We start from the raw sequence: 22365 nt of genomic DNA, 5'->3' as shown, positions 1-22365 counted from the left end.
TCTTACTTTAAGAACTAGCAAGTGCTTCTGTGAAGAACAGCCAGTTTTGCTCTCCCACTTCTCACACTTGTAAGACTTCTTGTGACTAACGTCACAAACTATACTTCTCATGTAAGATTAAGCACTTGTGACTGAAGCAAACATCAAATCCCCCAACTGAATAGCTTTAAATACGATTTTGCTTCATTATTCAAGTTTCTATTTTAGCAACTGAATTCCATTAAAAAAATCAAACAACTTTTTCAAAATTTAAGGAAAATTTAATCAATATGCCTTAAATTATTTTACAGTAACTACAATACTGACAAGCATAACATTTTCAAAATGGTGTTTTTCTTGGAAGTACTGCAAAAGAGATTACTCTTCATCTACTCGTATGTGCACCATTAGGAAAAGAAACTCTAGTTGAAGTCATCTTCAGAAATCCAAGTTAACACAGAGCTACTTAGACATCCAAATGTATTTGTATTTCAAGTGTGACAGAATTACAGATCCCTTTAATTTTTAAGCATCTGTTTTCTAATTCATAATTTAAGTATCTTAAATCCTGAATTACTACCACATCAAATGAACAAATGAATGAGACCAACGAGCTTAAGAGTATATTTGTTAAAATATAGAAAATACCCTAATTGCTTGTGTTCATTTGTGCATTTTGCTTTTGGTAAGAGGGGACAGGAAACAGGTTCCTTATTATTGCCGATTTATTTGGAGTACCCCAATTCTACGGCATCTGCAGTTCTGTTGACTTTTTCGGATAAAAATCTATCAATTTATAACTGCAAACCTACTCCCTCCCTCACTCCCATAAAAAAGGAAAAAAACAACAAACAAAACCAAACAAAAACTAAACAAAAACCACAACTCAAATAAACAACCAAAATTTACTTTTCTAAAGATACAGGAATGGGAAAGAAATGACATTAACTTGATAAGCATGAACACTTATTAAAGCTATAGACACCTCAGGTCAATTGAAAACAGTATTCAAAGTCCTAAAAAAGTGAACACGAGACATTTGTTTTCATTGTTCCAGATGATTCAAAACAGGTCTAAGTTTCATGACAGCAACACTATAGAGTTGTTTGCAGCTGTTTCTGGTCCAACTAAACGTTCCAAGTTGATGTTTTCATTTTGGCCCACTGGAGTCCAACCGTTTGGACAGTCTATTCAAAACACAGAAATGAGAGCAAAGACTCCGTACAGTAACGCACAAGGGTATGCTACTAGAAGTTGTTGTCCTTCCATTGCTAAGGCAGAAATAAAGATTTTGGAAGCAGAAAAGCTGCACCAGCCAATGATTCCAGCCGTGAGAATAATCCCCATCATTCCCCTGTAAAGACAGAAATAAAGAGAATTCATTTAAGACTTGTGTATATATGCTTATAGGAGTCGTAACTGGACTTCTTCTAACACCTTTTACAGATTCTAAGATGAACTTTTATATTTGACATTAAATGAAATAGTTCCAGTAAAGACTTCAGAATTATATTATTCAATTCTGACAGCATAAAAAAAAAATCCCAAAGTTAACTTTGTGCACATGAAATGGAAAACCAGTGAGTAAAGTAACTGTCGCAAGTTCTTTCTTTTCAGTTCCTGACATCATATAGCTATGAGGAATCACACTGATTTTCTTCTGTTTGTCAAATTCGAACTTGTATCTTAAATTATAATTACTTTTACACTTTATAGGTACTGAGATTTGTCAGATTCAAAGCCGACTGAAAACAAGCTTGATATTGTTATTTGAGTCTATGTATTTAAAAGCTGTTAATTGACGTAGATAAAACCAGTATTCACCTGTCTTTCATCCAGTCAATACCTGAAGACCACTGATATTTATGTTTTTATCCTTACTACAAATTCCTGTCATATTCAAATTATATGCAGCTTCATCACTGAATATGAAAATTCCTTTTAATGATTTCCTTCACCATCTCATGGGAGAGGAATGTATTACCAAATTATAAAGTTTATGTACTTACTGCAACGAAAATACAATTGCAAAAGTGGAAAGTAGGATCATTGGAAGAAGACAGTATCCAAGGACACTGGCAACGCAGCCAAACGAGACGCCCGTCATGCTCATTAAGTTCAGGAGACAAAACATCCCTAAACATCCGATTGCACTTATTCCATACACGTAACCAAACTGAATTTTGCCAGCCTGAAAGTCAAGCAGAGCAATGCCTGTTAGTTACCAGAACAAGTAACGCCTTCCACAAACAACAGGACATGGAAAGAACATTCACGGAGTGTCTTCACTTTCCCCATTGTCCCCCACCCCCAATTCCTATACTCACATTCCACAGGCAGTATCTTCCCACAACCTGAATTCCAGGAGAGCTGTATATTCTAGGCACTCAACAGGGACAGTTATGTTAACTTTATGTATCTCAATAAACAGATTTTGATCTAATTGTTATTCTTCGATCTGGGCTGCAAATGCCTGCGAATTCTTTAGGGTTTAATCAACTAACTTCTAGCATCAGTTGATCGCTTGCAGTAATAATCTTTACAGAACTAGTGTATAAAGACCAAAAAATTGTAATTCAGGAACTTCTTGACTAATCCAGAGCTAAGTCCTTTAATTTGCGATAGACTCCACACAGTTATAGCAATGTAAATTACAAAAAATCATGGCTCAGCTTCAGCCGTTTCTGAAAAGCACCATATACAAGCAGCAGAATTAGCCCACGTAGATTTTTAAAAGTCAAATCAGAACTTTGCTTACTAACAAGTATGAGGAAAGTATACGTGCATTATTTCAAAACACACGTATCCTATGTCATCATTTGTTTTTCCAACGAGGAGATCGATGCTTCCCTTGTAACAGCTATCAAAACACACACCACGCGTGGCGTCCACCCCTGCAGTAACACAGGACCGCAGTGACCGAAGCTCTGACGGTGTACAGCTTTCAGGTCTGTCTCCCACTACTAACTTCCAAATGAAGATGATTTATAATCCAGCTCTCTGCTTCCTCAAACGCTATAGAAAGCAATCATATCTGCTTTAATCTTCTTGCTAGGTTACGCTTGCGTTTTCTCACTACACTCAATGCATTTTAAAACATAAAAAAAGCACACAGGAGAAAGTGATAATTTCTTATCAAAAGAACATTCAAATGTATCTATTATAAACATGTTCATTAATTCTACTGGCCTAGTTTCCATAAATAAAGGTTACTTATTAAAAGTAGGCTTAAAGTGCCCTTGGTACCAAAATACTGTGTTCTAAGTCTCGTGGCAATGGGAAATTTTAGGCAAAAATTAAATGCAGTGCCTGAAGGCATTTAGAGCAAAAAACTGATTAAAGATATTGAAGCTTTCAATGACAAGGAATACCGTTTGCTGCTGCTCTGTCATTTCATAATTGACACTTTTGAATCATTAAAACACAATCTTATTTCAATTAAACTCAACTAAAAAAAACCACCAGGCTTCAACAGCTGCTAACCTATTAAGTAGTATAAACAATTTGAAAGCAGGTTTACTTCAGAAGTGTTTTACCAGACTGACTCTTGATACTGAAAGTCATGCCTAATGTATCAGTACTTATGAAATCACTTTTTACACATGAATTTGGAGTTTCATTGCCTCTTAAAGATCAGTAAAGAACAATGAATAAACAGTATGGAGCAAAGAAATACAACGAAACAAAACAGAGAAATAGACTCAAATATTAAACACACTAAGAGTTAAAAACCAAAAAAACCTCCTAAATGAAGAATTGAAATAAATATTCAAGTATTTAATGTGTCCATTGTTCTGATTCCTGGTAAGACAGAAGATAACAGAGACACTGCAAAAAGACAAGTTTTGGTTCTGAAAGTAAAACATCTCAATCTATAAAATGTCCCAAACAGGTAAAAATCTGAGAACATGGGTCACACCCATTCCTGTGACAAAAGGGAGCCATATTCTTCAAAAGCAAAGTAGGAAAAGAAATATGAATGACGTTGAAATAATTGCCAGGCAAAAAACAAGTACAAAGATTTGGATTCAAACTGCATTGATGTAAAGTGATAGCGAACTCATTAATTTCAATCCCCTGTGTGTGAAGCCCCAGCTCCTCTTCCATATAGCTACAAATTCTTGGTCAGGATGGGCTTGTTTGGCCTCCATGCGAAGAAGTCACTTCCAAGAAGTATAGACTTTTTTCCCCAGTATTTCCAAGAATATTAATGCACAAACAGTAATATTTTTGCAATCAATATCTTACCAGTAATAACGTGGCTCCAAAAGCTAGACAGAAGACCATTGGTCCAGCCAAATCAGTCTCATTCATGATGCTGCCATCTGCCACTTTTAATGGGTGTAGCACCGTTAGTGTCTTCTGCCAAATGTGGTCAAAATTGATCCCCAATTCTACAAAGTACATGAAAAGAATTATGCGTATTTATTTCATTTTTTCCCCTTCCTGTTGCCCCCATTTGCTTCACACTTTAATTTTCCCTGCCTCTGCACTTCTAAACCTCCTCCAGATACCATTCTACAGGGACCAGAGAATGGAGTCACTCCATCTTTCCTCAACCTGCTGAGCGTGCTGCCTCCACACATTCCAGGTCTCAAATGCTTGGAAGTGACAAGGTGGTTTCTGAAGGACCAGGTAAGAGCATAAGGGCGGTGTTGTGGGACAGCCCAGAAGTTCACTTAGCCCAGTACCCTGTCCCTGTAAGTGGCCAAAAGCAGATACGTACGAAAGACTATAAGCGCAGAACATGCAGATTGTTCAAGTCTCCAGTGACTGATGGCTCAAGGATTTCTAATTCAAAGTAGTTCCTCTACTAAATTACCCTCAGTGGATTTCTCTTCCATAAACCACCCGTTGAGCCCACTAAATAAACCACCCACCCCTTTTAACACTCAGTGTCTCATGACAAGGAGTTTCACAGCTCCCTCCACGTAGATATGATTTCAAGTCAATCTGTACAGTTTGAGCACAGTCGTGCACGAAAACCTAGTTACAAATGCAGTTACTATTTGCCCACCTCGGGCCCTGGGATGCAGCTGTGTAAACAAAATAGTTTTTTGAAGAAAACAAAAAATGCACAACAGGGTGGAAGGTATCATGAATACCTCTCTCTAACCACTAACAGTAAGGGTTTCTTTAGTTGTTTGATACTGAACAATGACAGCTATAAGCTGGAAGCTGAAACCATCAATCCAGACACTAGCTACATATCTGCTCTGGCATCCTGCACAGGCTGTATTCTACAGAGGAATTTCTGCAGTGTTTAGCATTCCTCTTTAGCAATGAAACATTTCAATTCTAACCAAAGAACCAAATGAAACTAACTGCATCAACTTATTTCACAAAAAGTGGGCAAGTATAAGTATTGTTTACAACAATAGAAAGTGTTTTGCCATAGGCCCTGTATGAAGTCGCATTATGCATTTAATTATGTCTTCCACAGAACAGCTGATGTGAAGTAATAGAGCACAAATTTAAAGCCGCAGAAGTTCACACCAGAACATGCATTTCATATAGCTAAATACAGTTAAGTTAAAAAAATTAATGAGAATTTCAAATCAACTGTGCACTTTCAGAGGCAGGGAATACAAACCCTGCTATGCAACTTATCCCCAAATTGGGAAGAGTTTTGGATTTTGGCCATAAAGCATAAGTTATACCTTCTAATAGAGGAGGCTCATCCTCAAAATTACTTCCATAAAAAGACTGTGCTGAAGTTGGAGCATACGTCTGTGTCGGCTGATAAATCTGCCCTGTGTAAGGCTGCTGCTGCATCATGTCTGGAGGGACAAATCCACTTTGTTGAGAGTATTCATAGCCTCCATACTGCCTACAAAGAATGACATCGCATTACAGACAGATAGAGAATTTTATTTTAAACACCTCCGTGCAAAAGCAAAGCTTGTTTTCAGTAAATAAGTTGCAGCAAATAACCCTTTCTTCTTTTTTAAAAAGTCACATTAGATGATCTCCCTACTTGGATCAAAGCCTTTTAGGCATAGAGCCACGTTTGTCAATTCAAACCCTTATAAACAACACTGTTAAGTTAAACAAGATAATTCTTGCTACATACGCTAGTATTGCTTTTTAAGTCAGAGGCCTTCAGAAATGACCATTATCCACTGACTGAATTACTACTACTGGCTGTAGACCTGTAAAACAGCAGGAAAATTTTACACCTCAAAACTTATTCCAATATTGTCCATTAATTACTACTGCCATCTCATTTGGTGACAGCATTAATTTGCTACTTAGAATGCTTATTTGCAAACTCACTATTAGACAACGAAGTTGAGCATACTATCTCTTTTGTACCCCTCCATATTTAAAAAATGAGCTTGTTTCCCCCTTCACTTTCAGGCACCACATGCATCAGATAGCATTGTGACACATGAGAAGGAACTGAACACATTACAACATCTACCTACAGGACACGATGCAGGGGAAAAAAAACGGGCCATTCTTCAGTTTCTATTTCACATATTCTCAATTATTTACTAAACAATCAATTTATACTGTCTTTGGAATACTTTCCTTATAGACTTTATATGTTAAAAAAAAGCCTCATGAAAGTTTTCCTCTGTTCCTAAACAAACTCATAAGCTATTCTTGCCACTAACCATTTCCAAGCCTGACTACAGAAATTTTGGCAAACATCTTCAAAATAGTTTAAAAATACTAATATAAAGAAAGAAAGCCCAGAACTCCTTCTCCTGTCTTTCCTTGTGTTAGCAGAGTTCAGCCTCATCACAGCCCTGTCATCCTTTCCAGGGTGCAAACAGGCATCGACCCACTCCATCTATCGCAGGGATCCCACAGGTCACAAAACCGTCCAAAACCCTCAGCCTGAGACTGGAGATTTACCAAGGACTCCCAAGAGCTCCCCTGACCTAAAGACGTCACCACGCTTCCCCGCTAGAGCCTAGGGATCACCACTAACACTGCCGGTTCATTTACGTGACACCGTCAGCTCATTTATGTGACACCGTAACCAATTTTCACTCCCTGAGTGACTGGAGATGGACTTACAGAACAGCAGTATTGCTTTTCCCAAAGATGTGAAGATTACTCAGATAATTAAATTACTCATATAACCTTTCTTTCATTTTTCTAATCTTTGCTTTAAATGTAGAAGGCAGAGTATTCAACATACAAGTGCTTTATATCTCCATTTATAGGATAAGTTATATCCTTCATAAAGCAGAGCAACAGGAATTCCAACTACAAGCAACAGCAGCTGGCTGAAATGCCAATCCTTTTCTGCATAAACAGACAACCCCTTAAGTCTCTTAGCTCAGGCCTGGCAGCTAAAGCAGCATGACTGAAGGGCTTTACACATTACACAAGCTCAAAAGACATGCAGGAGTTACTTGCTGTACGGTCTTCCGCTGTAATCGTAGGACTGTGTCTGGTCATCAATGCTGTAGCTCGTCTGGAAGAAGTCTGTGTTGAAGCTGTCAAACCCAGACATGGCAAGCTATCTGGAAGAGAACAGCCAGGATTGCTGGGGTCTCCGCACCCACCCGGAACGGCAGCGCTCCCGAGAGGCCAGGCGGCCCTGTCCGGCCCGGGGAGCCCCCCTCGAGGCCGCCGTAAGCCCCCGACGGCACAGAGGCCGCGCTGGGAGCTTCCTTGCCGCCCCCGCCGCTCAGCCCCACAGCGGCCCCCGCCGCTCAGCCCCACAGCGGCCCCCGCCGCTCAGCCCCACAGCGGCCCCCGCCGCCCGCGCTCAGGCCGACCCCAGACGCGCCGTTCGCCACCCCAGCGCCCGAGGCCCCCAGGCCCGGTTTCCCCCCGGGGAAGGCGGCCCGGGAAGGACAAGCAGAGGGAAGTCATTACCCGACGACCCGAACCCACCTCAGCCCCTCCGGACCCGGCCCCACACCCGCCGCCGCGACCCCTGCGACGTGTCACCCAGCGGCGCGAGCACTTCCGGGGGCAGCAGGGCCGCGCCTGCGCACGGCGCGCTCGGCGGAGCGGCTCCAGCGGGCACGCGCCGCCGCCAGCCTCGCCCCTCGCCGCGCCCCTCTGCCCGCGTGGCGCCGCCGCGTTGCCGAGGGGACGGCGCGCGGGGAGGAATCAAGATGGCGGCGGCGGCGGCAAGATGGTGGCGGGGTGCTGGGATGGCGGCAGTGCTTAGGGTCGCTCGCCGCGTTCGGTGGCTCGTCCCGGGGGAGGGCTCGGTCGCCCCTCTCAGGGTCGCCGGCCTGGCGGTCGCGCAGCCCCCGCGAGGTGGGAAGCTAGTGTTTTTCCCTGCGTTGTTCCTCCTCCCTGTTAGAACTGAGTCTTTGAAGCTTCATGGCTTCTGCTTCCCATTGTTTTGCCTAAAATCTGAAGACAAGCAAAATATTGGCTTTTAAATCCATGCAAGGAGTAAAGTTCTGTCCATGTTCCGCTTGGCACTGAAGCATTATCGGTCAGTGCCTCCTTTCATTCCTTTGCCTCATGTTACGTGCTGAGTCACATACCCCAGCTGTGACATAGTAGAGTAATACCAATTTATTGTGAGGTGAAGCTGTAATGTGCTGTGTAACCGCTAATTGTTACTTACTTTTACTGTTTTAGTGCAGCTACCAATGACATGTAAAAAAATCAATGAGGGTTGTAAATTCATCAATATCGCCCTGTCAGAAAAGTCCTCAGAAACGCAGAGGGCACGTGCCGTGGAGGCCGCGCAGGGCAGATGCCGGGGGGTGGAAGCACAAGGGCCGTTGGGCCTGTGGCATCCGCCAGGTCCCCAGTGTCTATGTCTTGATGTTCAGTAGCTGGATGCAAATTTTTTGTTTCACTACCGTTTACATACACAGTGACATTGGAAGGTTCTTGGTAAGAGTTCAGTATTAATGCGTTTGAGGTCACAGAAGAATTTATTATTAAGGAACTTTTTAGTTGTAAAAAATCTCTTTCTTCCCAGGATTTTTTTTTCCTATGACTCATAAAAAACAATCGTATTGTTAATCCTTGTATAAATGTGGAGAAGAGTAGGGATAAAATGCCATTTGTGCGATTCAGACACAATTCTTGTTGGCATCAGTGAGAGTAAGAGACTTTGTCCCTGGCAATATTATTTTGCAATGTTCTTTTAAGGTGTTGTTTTTTTTTTTCTCAAGGCCACAGCTTAGTTACACGACGTGGTTTTGCCTGCAAGTTTAGCAGCTTGTCCCATGATCTGTCTAGATCTCCTAAAGGGAGCAGGGTGTGCTCTGTTCACTGCATGGGTGGGAGAGTGTGTGTGAAACTGCAGGTGCTGAAGGAAATGGAGTAGGTGATGGTGCTGCTGAGTGAAAAGTAAATAATTGCTGTCATTTAATATTAGACCTTCATACCCTTTCACATGTCCACATTACATAAAATTAATATTTTCCTGAGGCGAGACAAAAAAATTGCTGGAGCCATGAATCTTCCTGTCTTTATTAAAGAGCAGCTGTTAGCCTGTCCCACACAAATAAGCTGCAGGAGCTGGGAATACTGTGGAATTGAGAAAAACATGACTGGGACTGAAGACAGTCTTATGTGAAGAAGCTCCTTTCCTTCACAGTCCTTTGTTATTTAGTCTGTTTATCTCTCTAGTTTCATCATTTTCCTCCCTTTTCTTCATGTAGGGCCAGGGGAAAAGGCTGTACTCAGACTGTTAACTAGAATTTGTTTTTATTCACTACTGAAGGTCCTGGTGCGGAGCGCAGGAAGAAGCGAGTGTGCACTGCTGACTCAGGTGGGCTTCGTCGTGGACAGCCAGGGAAAACCCCAGCTGAGTTAGTTTACCTGAAACCAGAATGACATGAATCGTGATTGCCACTTTATTGTTGTCTCTGAATAGATCCATGGTAATGAGGTTTAGAAATGTGTCAGCTGCGCACACATGAAGAGTTGCAATGCCATGCTTCATATAGCCTGACTTCTTGTATGCATCCTGGAACCAAATGCTTGCCACTTGGGCACATGCGCTTCTGCAAGTGGGAGTCCCTGTTTTGAAGTATGTATACATTTGTTTTTTTAATTCATTTTGGCTCAGGACATGATTACAGTTATTTTGTTACAAACTCTCATGTATGTAATTTTCTTCTAGTGAGATTACTGTATTTAAATTATAGTCCTGTTACAAGCCTTTCCTGCAAAACATATCTTGTAGTGCAGTACACACGGTATCTCCTGAGAAGAGCCTCCCAGAAAGTGTGCATGTCTGTAGAACTGAATGAAATAACGGTGGAGGAATTATAGCCATAGATAATACAGAGATCAGTAACTGTGGTATAAGCTGTTTCTTGCAAATTTGTACTTTAAGTGAATTAGTGTTTGAAGGCTGAGAAGATCCCAGCTTTCATGGAAGACCCATAGAGTGTACAGGCTGCATCTGATGTTGGTGACTTAGTGCCACTTTGCTGAACTGTGTGATGTTGTTGCAGTTCACTAGACAGTAAAATGAGACCCAAATCCCAGGCAGTGGGCTGTGTAATTGTGATCTGCTGGTGAAATGCTCTTTGGCTAGAAATGTGTTTGGATTTGCTTAGATTATTAGAATTTACTCACAGCTTAGGTTGAGCTTTCATTAATTAGTTCTCCCTGCACTAAGCATCTCAACATTGCTTTAGGTTATCAACTGTTTCAGCTTTGCAGGACAAATTCGCACTCATCTGCAGCAGTGTATAGTCTGATACAGGCCAATGGGTTCAAGGGAAGATAAGGCATCGCAGCTACACAACTGCTTCCGTCCCGTATTGTTTGGAAAGGGCATTATATGAACAGCCTTGCTGGCCATGCCAAGAGGTACAGACTAGTAAGGCACCAAACATGCCCTGGCAAAATTTCTTGAGGGACCAGCTCCAACTGCACCCTTGGTTACCTGGACAGGGTATCTGGCTTTGCAAGAGGCCTTGAAATGGCTCCAACATGGGAAGAATAAAGATACTCATAAAATTAGTACATGGGTTACACAGCGCTGATGTCATAATGCTACCCAGTGAGGACCAAACTTTGTTTTAGCTGTAACATTAAAAAGCACACTATAATTACACCAGTGTTAATAATGGGATAATTTGACCCAGACTGAGAATAAAAGTATTATTCAAAGAATTTTGGAAATGTTGGAGGAAGAGGAAAAAGGTGGGGAGGAAGAGGTCTGCTGAAGTAGGCTTTGCTATGGCAGAACTTGTAAGAGAGAAAGGAAGTCCCTACAGAAGGATGACTGAAAACAACAATTTTTGTTTGAGTTTAATCCTTGCATGATGTGAGTGCACATGAGATCTCTGTCCGCTTATACATGCTGGGTCCGTTGAAGAGTCGGAGACCCTCCAGGACTGTTTGCTTAGCAGATTGCTTTGTAGAACAGTGTCCATGAAATTCTAAAGGTTTTGTCAGCGTTGGATATATCAATTCTTGATCAAAATGTTGCTAGATGTACAATGATTGTTATCTAAATTAGTGGAACATGATTCCCCCTTACTGTCAGTTTTTGAAAACCTAGAACCTTGTGCAATAAATTTGCTTTGGATTTGGTGTTTGACAGAAGGAGCACACAGTTTTATTTGCAGAAGCTGTGCCCACACTCTGTATGTTACTTGATGGAAAAAAAATGTTGTCGTGTGTCTTCTATTTGAATTGTTTGCCTTGCACCATGCCTGTGCTCACGTGCTGAGCAGCTGTGAAAGATATTCTTCCCCTTTGCCTTTTTTTGATGAAAATACATTGTGCACCTGAGTTCTGAATAAAATATCAAGGGCAAATCTGTAAAATGCTTTAATATGTACTTGTTAATAAACCCTGCTTTATGGCGCTCATGCTCTTTTGCTAGCAGATCCTTTTCTAAGGGAGATTCTGCCATTTAGTGTTTCTTTATGATTTTTCTTCAAAGTGAAAAATTTGTTAGGGCTTTTTATTCCCACATACTGCTGGATACTGCTCTAGAGCTGGAGTAGTGCATCCAGCCCTTGAGCCCCCAGCACAGAAAAGACATGGACCTGTTGGAGCAGGTCCAGAGGAGGCCACAGAGGTTCTCTGAGGGCTGGAGCCCCTCTGCTGTGAGGACAGGCTGAGAGAGCTGGGGGGGTTCAGCCTGGAGAAGAGAAGGCTCCGGGGAGACCTTGGAGCCCCTTCCAGTCCCTAAAGGGGCTCCAGGAGAGCTGGGGAGGGACTCTGGATCAGGGAGGGGAGCCATGGGATGAGGGAGAACGGTTTTACACGGAAAGAGGGGAGATTTAGATTAAGTATCAGGAAGAAATTGTTTGCTGTGAGGGTGGTGAGCCCCTGGCCCAGGTTGCCCAGAGAAGCTGTGGCTGCCCCATCCCTGGAGGTGTTCAAGGCCAGGTTGGACGGGGTTTGAAGCAACCTGGTCTGCTGGGAGGTGTCCCTGCCCAGAGGTATTGGACTAGATGACCTTTAAAGGTCACTTCCAACCCAAATTATTCTATGATTCTATGTTTTTATGATTTCAGCAGATGAGATTCTCACTGTATGTAATTCACACTGCCAGATCAGTGGATAATGTATTATTTTAGCTCAGTATCATACTTTTTCTTGCCTGGCTCACTTCTTGAGAACTCAGTTTTGAGAGCTGCCTGAGTGATATGAAGACCACTCCACTCTAGGAATGATATACACCCTTTAGAAAAGTGTCTGGGTTAAAGGTCTGTAACTCTGCAAGGGCCTGGAATTTATTCCAACCAGGGCTTTGCTATGGATTGAGATTGGATCGGAAGCCTTGTCTGGAAGCACTAGCATCTGCCTACAGGAGATATATATTCTGGTAAGCCAGAATTGGGCCCAACACATCTGTTGGGGACAGGCATTTCTTTTTTTCTTTGCCATGCCACCCTTCTTAGAAGCTGCACTCTTTTCTCTGATGTGATGGAGTTTTGCCCTGGCAAAATATTGCATTGGCTCAGTATTTAGATATGAGACTGCTGAGGAGCACTGAATGTTACAGGGTATGTGGCTGGGTGATCCTTAGGTGGCACCTTGAAGTCATTTCTGAATCAAAGCGTAAGCCTAGAACTGCAAGTACTGGGGGTTTTTTTCTTCTTTTTTTTTATTTTAACTATTGTGTGTAAAAATCGCACAGAATGATGAAAGTTCCCATGTGGCTTTTTAGCTGAAATCTTCTGTCCAAAATCCAACCTAGATATTTTTTTCTTCCGAGAATTACTCCTTGAATTCCTGCTGGAAATTATCGCTACTTCTATGAGCGCCTTAAAGTTCTGCACGGTGTTGCTAAATGCTGATAAACAGCTTCTACACTTCTAATTATGCGTAGGCGACTTGATTCGTATTTATAGCTTGTATATTCACACTGCAGGATGTGAGGTGGTATGTATACACACCACTGCTACTACAGACCCAGCTGAATACTACCCTTTCTTTCTAACATTCATTGCTGCTTCTTTTAAGACGCCTACCTTTTTTTAGCACCCACAGAATTTGATGAAGTCAGTTGTCCCATGATTTCCTGAAAGCTTGAATGCTAATTTAGCACTTTGTCATAAGGAATGACCTCAAACCTGTGAATGATGTCACATCGTTAGTGTATCGGGTTTAAGCATAGCTGTGCTGTGACTTTTGGAACATGCACTTAAAGCTCGGGCTATATTTTCCCCTAGCTATATTGAAGGTTATGTAGGCATCTGTTATAAGTGGAACATGCTTCATCCTCCTCCCTTTGATAGATGCTGCTTTTCTTTTCTGTCAGAGGACTGTAGCTGCTCTTCAAATGAGCTGCATTGGTTCTGCAGCTGAATAGGTAAGAACCTTAATGTGGTCTTGACACATATTTTACATTTAGGTCATCGGCGTATTTGGCCCAGATTTTAAAGTTTCACTCTTCTCAGGCTGCATTTTGATGGATTTGGCCAATGGCTTGTATAGAGCAGGGAAGTATTGTGTGATGATTTTACTACTGAAGTCATTTCATCAAACAAAATTATGTTATGTTAAAATAAAATGACTGGAACATCCTGTGTAAAGAAATAAAAGCAGCATTTGAATTTCTTTCATTTATTATTTGAAAAGTGCAGATGCATTTCTAAAGCTGTTGTGATTAAAATTCTAAGGTTTTTGTTCTTTTCAAAGGGCAATTCTGATTACAATTTTTCAAAAAGACTTAGAGCTTAACTATCTCTGTATTCACTAATCACATGGTATCCATGTCAGAATGCTTCACAGAAGCTTGTCAGGAATCACAATTTTTTATAAGATGCATTCCCTAAGCCCCTACACATCAGGCTTACTGTGTTGTCTCCACTCGACCCCAAAACTTCTACTCAGGTGATCTCTATCCCCCTGCCTTGGTGATTTGGATCTTAATCCTACTGTGTAATCACAAATGGCTTTGGTGCTTGTTTCAACAAGATCAATTTTTACTGTGCAGAGTGAATTGATTCTTCAAGTCTTGCCAATATGACATCACTGGCTTTATGAAAATTGATTTTAAAATTATGACAGCATACTAACTAACATTAATAACTAAAGTATTTGAAAAAGCTGATGCAGTACTCCTTGCTTTGAACAGGGGCAGCACTAACGAGGTTAAATCCCAGAGGAAGCTATCGTTTCATCTGAGTGGTCATGTAGATGTTAAAGCCCGTATGCATTGACTGTACAAGACTCTTAAAAAAGTAATGAAGACATCTAAGTTAACATGTTCTCACATCACACCTTTAAATCCTCCTTCTCAGGGTTACGAAGCACTTGATGAGTATTTCTTCACTGGTCTACTGGAACTGCAAGTGAAGATGCACAGTACCTTGTCTTTTCTCTTTCTGAGGTACAACGAGCAGCCTCTGTAGCAGTACCAAGTTCTGCTGGTTTGAAAATTAGAAATCAGATCCAGAAGTAAGAGGCAGAACCTTGTCTCAGGAGCCCAGCAGTTGCTTCAGAATTAATGAATTGATTCAGGGAAAAAACCAAGGGTTTGATTAACTGTGCAACTCTCAGGTTTGAATTTGAAAAGTCTGTAAGCATACAAAATAATGATTTTCTGCCATAGCCTTGAAAATTGTACTTTTTATGTTAGCACGTTAACTATTTTTTTAAAAAAATCAGAGCCATTTTTTCAGAAGAGTCTTGCTGAAGCACCTGCAATTTAAGTGCAGTCAGCAAAAAAAATCTGCACATGATAACTTCCTCACACAAAGATTTCACTCTAAAGCTTCCCCTCCAGGGTTTGGTTAATGTTTGACTAAAAGGCTTTATTTTACCATAGGTTTATTACTCTGAGTAACCTATTTTTGCCCAAAACTGTGGTGTGCTAGACACAAAGCTGGACTTGCCTGCTACCATTGCATGACCAGCTGTGAAATCACTGGTGGGTGCAATTGTGTTTGCAATTTGGTGAACTATTTCAGCAGCTTCATGGCTTAACTTAGCGGATGTTTTGTGCGGTGCTTATTTAACCTGAGGCATGTGCTTAACGTCCCGCGGAGCGGAGCGGGCCGGGGGTGTCCGGTTTACCGGCCCGGAGCCCGCACCAGGTGGCGGCCGCAGGCTGCACCGCGATTCCCCCGCTGCCCGGGACTGCTTGGCTCTCCTTTCCCGCAGCGGGGAGGATGCTGCGTGATCGCCGCCGCGGACGCGAGGTGGCGGTGTCGGCGCGGAGCCACGGCCGCTGCTCCCCACTCCCCCCTCCGTTAAAGACCGGCAAATAAAGTAGGTGCGGGACCGCTCCTGCCACGCCGAGCCTCCTTCGGGGTCCCACCCGTGGTGGCAGATCACCTCCCCGCTGGCTCCTGCCCTTTCTGGGTCGCTGCTGGGGAGATGAGGAGTGCCACCGGCGTGATAAAACCACGGTCCTGCTCGAAAGCCACGGGCGAGCGTGCCGGGAGCCCCCACCCGCCGGGCGCTCCCGCCCTGCCCGCCCGCGTCGCCAGCTGAAACCACCGCCGTGTCCGCAGAGCTGGGAAAGGCACGTTTCGGCGGCGGGGGGACAGGGGACGGGCGCTGCCGGCTGCGGGAGACGGCGAGAAACGGAGCGGGGAGGAACTTTCCCCCAACTCGAGCGGAGCGGGCGGCGGCACCCCCCGATCCTCCCCGGCAGCGGGCCCGTCGCGGCGGCGACTGGCCCCGGCGCTGCCCGCGGTGCTGCCGCTGCCCGCGGTGCTGCCGCTGCCCGCGGTGCTACCGCTGTCCGGGGTTCTGGCGCTGTCCCCGGTGCTGGCGTCGTCTCCGGTTCTGGCTCCGTCCCCAGTGCTGGCCCGGTACCTGCCCGGGGCGCGGGCGCCCATCCCGGCCTGACTCCTTTAAGATGATGCAATCGGCATCGCCCTCCGCGCTCCCGTCCCCGCGCCACTGAGCAGAGCCGCGCAGAGCGGCGCAGAGCCGCGCAGAGGCGCGCAGCCCGGCGCAGGGGCGCGGGAGCGGCCCCACGGCCCGGCGCGGCGCGGCGGGGCGGAGCAGAGCGGGGCGGCCCCCGCGGCGGCCCGGCGGCCCCGGAGCGGAGATGGGCGCGCCGCCGGCCGCGCTGCCCGGGTGTCTGCCGCCGCGGGAGCCGCCGGAGCTCGCCAGCCCTTAGTGCAGGCTGCGGGGTTTCTGCAAGTCATCTGAGGCAGCCGAAACGTGTACCCCGCGCTCCCCCTGCCCCGCTCTCACGGAGCCCCAGAGGATTTATTCGGGGTTTTTTGTTGTGTTTTTTTTTTTTTTTTTCCTTCTCCCCCATCGTGCTGTATGTATTGGTTTCTCTCGTCACCTGCCATGGTTAACTTTCCTGTGACTCGGTTGAACTCTTGAGATCTACATGGATGTTGCTAAGAGCACTTTTCTTGCCTTTGCTGTCCCTTGCTGGGATCGGATTTCATACTTACTGGACTCTGTGTGCCTGTATGTGTGTCCTGAGTGTCTTGAAATTTTGCTTTTCTTTACAAGAGCTATGCATTAATTGTAACCAAGGTAAGACTCGCTATTCTTGTTCCCTCATGTGCCTGTCTAAATTCAATGTTTCTTTAAAGATAAAATATGTATTTTGTTTTAAACAGTGGAGTCATATGTAGTCCTTTCCTTGATCAGTACTTGTGGAAAAAAAAAAGCCTATAACTTGCAAAAAAATAGACCTGTTTATCAGGAGATCTAGCTTGGCTTTCTAAACTGATCTGCTTTTCTCTGTTGCAGCTTCTGTGATGCTTAAAAGAATAATTTGTGTCTTATTTTGTTTTCCCTTTTGACAGACCTGTGAATGACCATAGGCTTGGCTTGACCTTGATTTTGATGGCTTTGTTGGAAGATCTAAGGGTGTGATTGCATTTCATGAAGTGATTGCTCTCCAGCCTCTATGGCTTAGGGTATAAGCCACTTCTGCCACACTGTCACTCATGGACAATTCAGATTTCTTTTAAACTAATCTTTTGGCTATTTTTCTTTTCTCACTTCCTCTTTTCCCCGTTTCTCCTTAATGTTGGGAGCCTTATTCTACATTTTGAAGTGATTGATAGTCCTGCTGCTTCGTGCTGCTGATTTCTGTTTTAAAGTACAATGGCTCTAAGTGGCAACTGCAGGACTTACCTTCCTCCTCGGGAGCAGGGGACTGGGCTGCACTCCTTCCCGGAGGTAGTGGAGCTGAATGTGGGTGGCCAGGTTTACTTCACTCGCCACTCCACCTTGGTTGGCACCCCTCACTCCCTGCTGTGGAAAATGTTCACCCCAAAGAGAGACACAGCCAACGACCTGGCAAAGGACTCCAAGGGAAGATTCTTCATTGACAGAGATGGTTTCCTTTTCCGCTATATTCTGGACTATCTCAGGGACAAGCAAGTGGTTCTGCCTGACCATTTCCCAGAGAAGGGAAGGCTCAAGAGGGAGGCTGAGTACTTCCAGCTCCCAGACTTGGTCAAACTCCTGACTCCCGATGACAACAAGCAAAGCCCCGATGATTATTGCCACAGTGACTATGAAGAGGTCTCCCAAGGCAGTGACACGAGAATATGCCCACCCTCATCACTCTTACCGCCTGATCGGAAGTGGGGATTCATTACCATCGGGTACCGGGGGTCGTGCACTATTGGCAGGGAGAGCCAAGCAGATGCCAAATTCAGGAGGGTCCCAAGGATTTTGGTTTGTGGAAGGATTGCTCTGGTCAAAGAGGTCTTTGGAGAAAGTTTGAATGAAAGCAGAGACCCAGACAGGGCTCCAGAAAGGTACACCTCCAGGTTTTATCTCAAGTTCAAGCACCTGGAGAGGGCTTTCGACATGTTGTCTGAGTGTGGATTCCACATGGTGGCCTGTAACTCCTCGGTGACAGCTTCCTTTGTCAACCAGTACACAGATGACAAGGTCTGGTCCAGCTACACCGAATATGTCTTCTACCGTAAGTACAAGATATTTCTGAGGGAAATGTAACTACCTGTTTTAAGCTGCTCTCTTCCGTTGAGTGTACAATTCTCAAAGCACAAAGAGTGCAAATTTCCTTGTGTCTGCTGTGGAGTGAGTCTTTATTTAGTTCTGGGGGGATACGCTTCAATTTAACCTTTCCAAATGTAAAGTGAGGCTGAACTCAGTGGCTTCATCTTGGCTAGGTGGCAGCACAGACTGCCAGAAGCACCCCATCCCTGTGGCTGAAGGATGCTGCTGTCTCTGGCTGTGTAAATCAGCCATCTGACTGCCTTGCATGCTTCCCCAGTACGTGAGGGATGCAATATAAGCCTTGCAAACACACTGCAGATTTAATTACAGAAAATCTTCAAATAGGATTCAATTTACAAAGGTAATAGCTGCTTGATAATAGTCAAGCACAGTCAGCCAAGCCATCTGTCAGCAAACCTGACACACTTACACACAGGGAAGGGAAAACAAAATTCCGTCCCCCTGGCTGCTTTTCAACAGGGGGCCTTCTCGGAGCCAGCTGATGTGCTCTGAAATGAGGGCTCGGAGCAGAGAGAGGCAAGTTGCTGCGCCTCGTTATGCAACATGCCTGTGAAAAACAAACTATCCTCATGATGCAAAGTATCTGCCCTGCTTACCGCAATCACATCAGATCACATACTGTTGGGGTAATTTTAGCTGATAGCTCTAGCAGGCTCATTAACTTTCTAAGTTGATATTCAGGTAGAGACACTGTTACCAATGGTAACATGAGGGTAATTTTGGTCCTCTAATTCTGTATCAGAAAATCATTCCAAAACTGCTGTGCTTAAATATTCGAGAGGTTCACGAGGCTGTTTTCCTCCATTTTCATTTCAAGAGGCTGAAGGATGGAACATTTCCCTGGTCCATTTGTAGAAGTGGGCCTTAGCCAGTTGCTGCTTTGGACCAGTGGGGTTTAGAGACAGATAATCACTTCTTTGCCAGCAGACCTGCTGTGTTGTGTGTGGTGTTTAGAGTTCACAGGCTCGCTAACGGGGAGAGCTGACAAAAGTTTTAGATGAAAGATGTATCAGGAAGTGAATAGTTTGTGTGTAATACTGTATTCAGCGCCATCTACTCTTGTGTCTGGGCTCAACAGGCAGCCCTAATCTGCTTATGTAATGATGCTTAAGTTAGCATCCTGAAAAGCCATCTGTAGTTTTGACATGCATAGATTTACTTAAAATTAGTTTTCTAGCTGGATTCCTAAGCAAAATGGTTCTAAGGTCATGGATCTGCGTATATTCTGACAGGGATGGATGATTTCTATTATTAGGCTGCTTCTGTTTGAAATCATAGTGTCTTGTACAAATTATAGGAGGAGAATTAATGTAGTTAATGGATTAGAATAAATTGTGTTTGCATTTATATTTAAAATCAGAATAAAATATAAGTTCCTTATAGGCAAAATAGTTTGCTAATTGAGGATGAAGGTAGGTTTGGTATGAACTAGCAAACACAGACTCCCGATTTTCATATTACTCAAATTTTTACCTTCAAGGACTGCTCTTTGCTTCCACATCACTACAGCGAGGGCTAGGCACTGAGATGAGAGGCACCTTAGAAATTTTGGAGAGTGAAAGTCTATAGTAGGTGTAACAAAATCTTCTCTCACCAATGCAGGGAAAGCCCAATCCAATTAAAGTTCCTGGAAAGACTCTTATCCAGTTCAACAGGCTTTGCATTTGGCTTATATCAGTTTTGTGGATTTTCGACACTGATACAGTGTCAGAGATGGATTTTTCAAAAGGTTCTTCCCTAGGTAAAAGCTAAAGCAATGACCATGATGCCAAATCACTCTTTTATCTCGATCCAAATCGTTCTGTTACGCTCTGTGCTGTTTGCTGCTTGCTGTGATGGAGCCCCCGGTGGGCTGCAGAGATTCTCTGGTTGCGAGCTTGGGGTCTGGCTGCAGCCAGTCGGCCTGAGAGCAGGCATGATATCTACAGAATTCACCTGGAGCAAAAGAGCCCCCTTTCCAAATCTCCCCAAAATAATTTCATTTGAAACTTTGAGGACCAATAAAATTGACAGCTGGCTTTCTAGTGGAACATTACAACTTCTCTGCAGCTGCTTAGCCATAATTATTTAATTAGAAGCTGCCAACTGTGTCTATATAAGCATTAATTCATCAAGCTGTTGTGATCGGGTTAATGGGCCTAAACATGGGCAGTGTCTAACACAACTGCTTAGGCAGATGCAGAGGTGGTCTTTGCAGAGCCGCTTAGTAGCTCCTGTGAAATGCACAGTTGGAGGGACTCTTCAGGGCTGGGAAAGGATGATTATTTCCAAAGGAGAAAGAGTAGAAAGACGAATATTTTTTTTTGATACAACAAATACATTGTGTGCTCCAAATACTACTCAGGACGTAAATGCCTGTGGTTGGCACAAAGGTAAAGAACATTCCTCATGTACAAATCCTTTTAAAAGTAGATCAGATGGACCAAAGGGGGTGTAAACTGTGCAGGTACTCACATGGGTACAGTATGTGCTGGTAACAGAATTGCACAATAAATATTGTAGGACGTTTTCTCCCCTTGTTCAAATATAGGTGCTATTAAGGCTAATTGGAGATTCGTGTTCTCTGTGGAGGAGGTTTTTCCGAAGTGCAGGGCATGCAGAAAGCGCCCAGTACAGCAAACCTGCAGCTGTTTTGCTGAGTGGGTGTCAAGATGGGCTGCAGAGCCAGCGCTCGGGATGACAGTGCAGTCCTCGGGGCGCAGCTGGGCTCCTCTCCAGTTTCAAATAGGCTGATGCAAAGGAGGGTTGGGAGACAGGCTGTGTTGATACATTACAGCCATAATTAAACAGTTCTTTGAGATGCAGCTCCTGCGTGGTGGGTCAGCAGGAGTCACAGCCTGGCTCCTGCTCACAGGTGGAGTATGAGTTGAGGAAAGGAGATGAAGTTCTGCTCATGCATTTTTTTCCCCTTCCATTTTCTCTTATGTCAAAAACATTTACTTAAATTTTATACTGGCTAAGGTTGGATTTCTAACTTGAACCATTTTGTGGTCCCACCCCCTCCCCCCCGTGATGCTTTCAATGATCTTGAAGGAAAACGTCATCTGTAAACTATCTTATTTTTGAAGAGGGTGGTAGCCTGTGCTTGGATCTTCATTTTTTAAATGTTTTTAATGTTTACGATGGGATGAATCAAAAATGTGCACTTGAACATCTGGTAAATGTTGTGGCGGGGGTGTGAGGTGTTAAAGCATATGGGCTGGCTCAGCCTTTTGTAGCCTGGCCCCATTCCTGACTTCACAGCGGCAGCAGCACGCTCTTTTTCACCCCCTCCTGTAACCTACAAACCAGCCCTTTCTGCCTGGTTCCAGTCTTGCGCCATTGCCAGGACTGTGGGTGACAGTCCTGCACGTGGATGTTGTGATTGCCAGAACAGCAAAATAACAGGTTGGAAACCGAGAAGGCTTTAGCTTCAGACAGCAGGTCAGCAGCACAGCAGGTGCTGTGTGTGTGTCTGCAGGGCGCTGGGAACTGAATGACACAGCGGTGGGATGGGGAGAAACTGCATGGCAGCCCTTGGATGCATATTGCTATTGCTCCCAAAACCCTGATGTCGTGTCCCTTCTCTCTCTGCTTGTCAGTGGCTGAGACTGTGATAGGCTCTCAGAACAGTTCACAGTACAGAGGAGAGGTCTTGACTCTAATACCCCTTGCTTTTACTCTCCTGGCTCCCTGCACAGATGTGGTGGCACCAACAAGGAGTGTGGTTGGCACCACAACGAGCAGGTTGCCCTCTGCTCAGCTGGAGCAATAAAGCAGGGGGAGAGGACAGCTGCTAGGCAAAAAGGAACAAACATAGAAGTACAGATGGAGGAAAAGGAGAGAAAATTCACACATAATCTGGAGAGAAAGAACTAGGAAAAGATGGGGTATTGACAACTCCACTGAGACATAGTGAGGGAGAATTTGTTAGATACATCAAGCCTTCAGTTTAACCCAAATGTTTTCCTGCAACAAGCAGGTGGAGAGGGGTTGGCAAATGCTCCTTCAAGTTCACCAGCAGAAGAGAATATGGGGATTTAGACAGACGACTGTCCCTGCTGTGTTTCA

At 44.1% G+C, this 22365-nt stretch overlaps 2 protein-coding genes and 1 long non-coding RNA gene across 5 annotated transcripts in view; 2 read left to right on the top strand and 1 right to left on the bottom strand.

The window, feature by feature from the left end:
• Positions 1 to 238: 238 nt before the first annotated feature.
• On the bottom strand, positions 239 to 7989 carry YIPF5 (Yip1 domain family member 5). 2 transcript variants are annotated; one of them, XM_074604122.1, is made up of 6 exons: positions 7837 to 7989; positions 7350 to 7460; positions 5640 to 5809; positions 4228 to 4373; positions 1989 to 2170; positions 239 to 1333 (listed from the first exon to the last, which is right to left on the bottom strand). In XM_074604122.1, exons 2-6 carry the CDS (start codon positions 7448 to 7450, stop codon positions 1171 to 1173), a joined length of 762 nt encoding a protein of 253 aa, XP_074460223.1. In that variant the 5' UTR covers positions 7451 to 7460; positions 7837 to 7989; the 3' UTR covers positions 239 to 1170. The 2 variants fall into 2 exon arrangements, with proteins under 2 accessions (XP_074460223.1, XP_074460224.1); XM_074604123.1 differs by having other exon boundaries at positions 7350 to 7456; positions 7837 to 7892.
• On the top strand, positions 7914 to 11752 carry LOC141749877 (uncharacterized). Its single transcript, XR_012589490.1, has 4 exons — positions 7914 to 8211; positions 9644 to 9691; positions 9797 to 9952; positions 10569 to 11752. It is a non-coding gene; the product is annotated as an uncharacterized LOC141749877 (long non-coding RNA).
• A 3850-nt stretch (positions 11753 to 15602) lies between these two features.
• Positions 15603 to 22365, top strand: part of KCTD16 (potassium channel tetramerization domain containing 16) — a 76497-nt gene continuing 69734 nt past the window's right edge. Inside the window, exons 1-2 of one of the 2 annotated variants that reach the window (XM_074603715.1) lie at positions 15603 to 15868; positions 17124 to 18259. In XM_074603715.1, coding sequence (XP_074459816.1) covers positions 17428 to 18259 — 832 coding nt within the window. In that variant the 5' untranslated portion in view covers positions 15603 to 15868; positions 17124 to 17427. Of the gene's footprint in view, positions 15869 to 16374; positions 16849 to 17123; positions 18260 to 22365 lie in introns of those variants that run through there. The other variant, XM_074603714.1, reaches the window with a different exon arrangement.

Source organism: Larus michahellis, chromosome 11 (genome assembly GCF_964199755.1).
Source record: "Larus michahellis chromosome 11, bLarMic1.1, whole genome shotgun sequence".
Lineage (NCBI taxonomy): Eukaryota > Metazoa > Chordata > Aves > Charadriiformes > Laridae > Larus > Larus michahellis.
This window is presented reverse-complemented; position numbering and strand designations above follow the sequence as displayed.

Bases quoted from the DNA above. Each gene is read 5' to 3' on its own strand.
- YIPF5 (XM_074604122.1), bottom strand. From the start codon at position 7,450: ATGTCTGGGTTTGACAGCTTCAACACAGACTTCTTCCAGACGAGCTAC. The intron at 2,171-4,227 runs GTAAGATATTGA...CTTGACTTTCAG, and splicing joins TTGGAGCCACGTTATTACTG to GCTGGCAAAATTCAGTTTGG. The intron at 1,334-1,988 runs GTAAGTACATAA...CTGTCTTTACAG, and splicing joins GCAATTGTATTTTCGTTGCA to GGGAATGATGGGGATTATTC.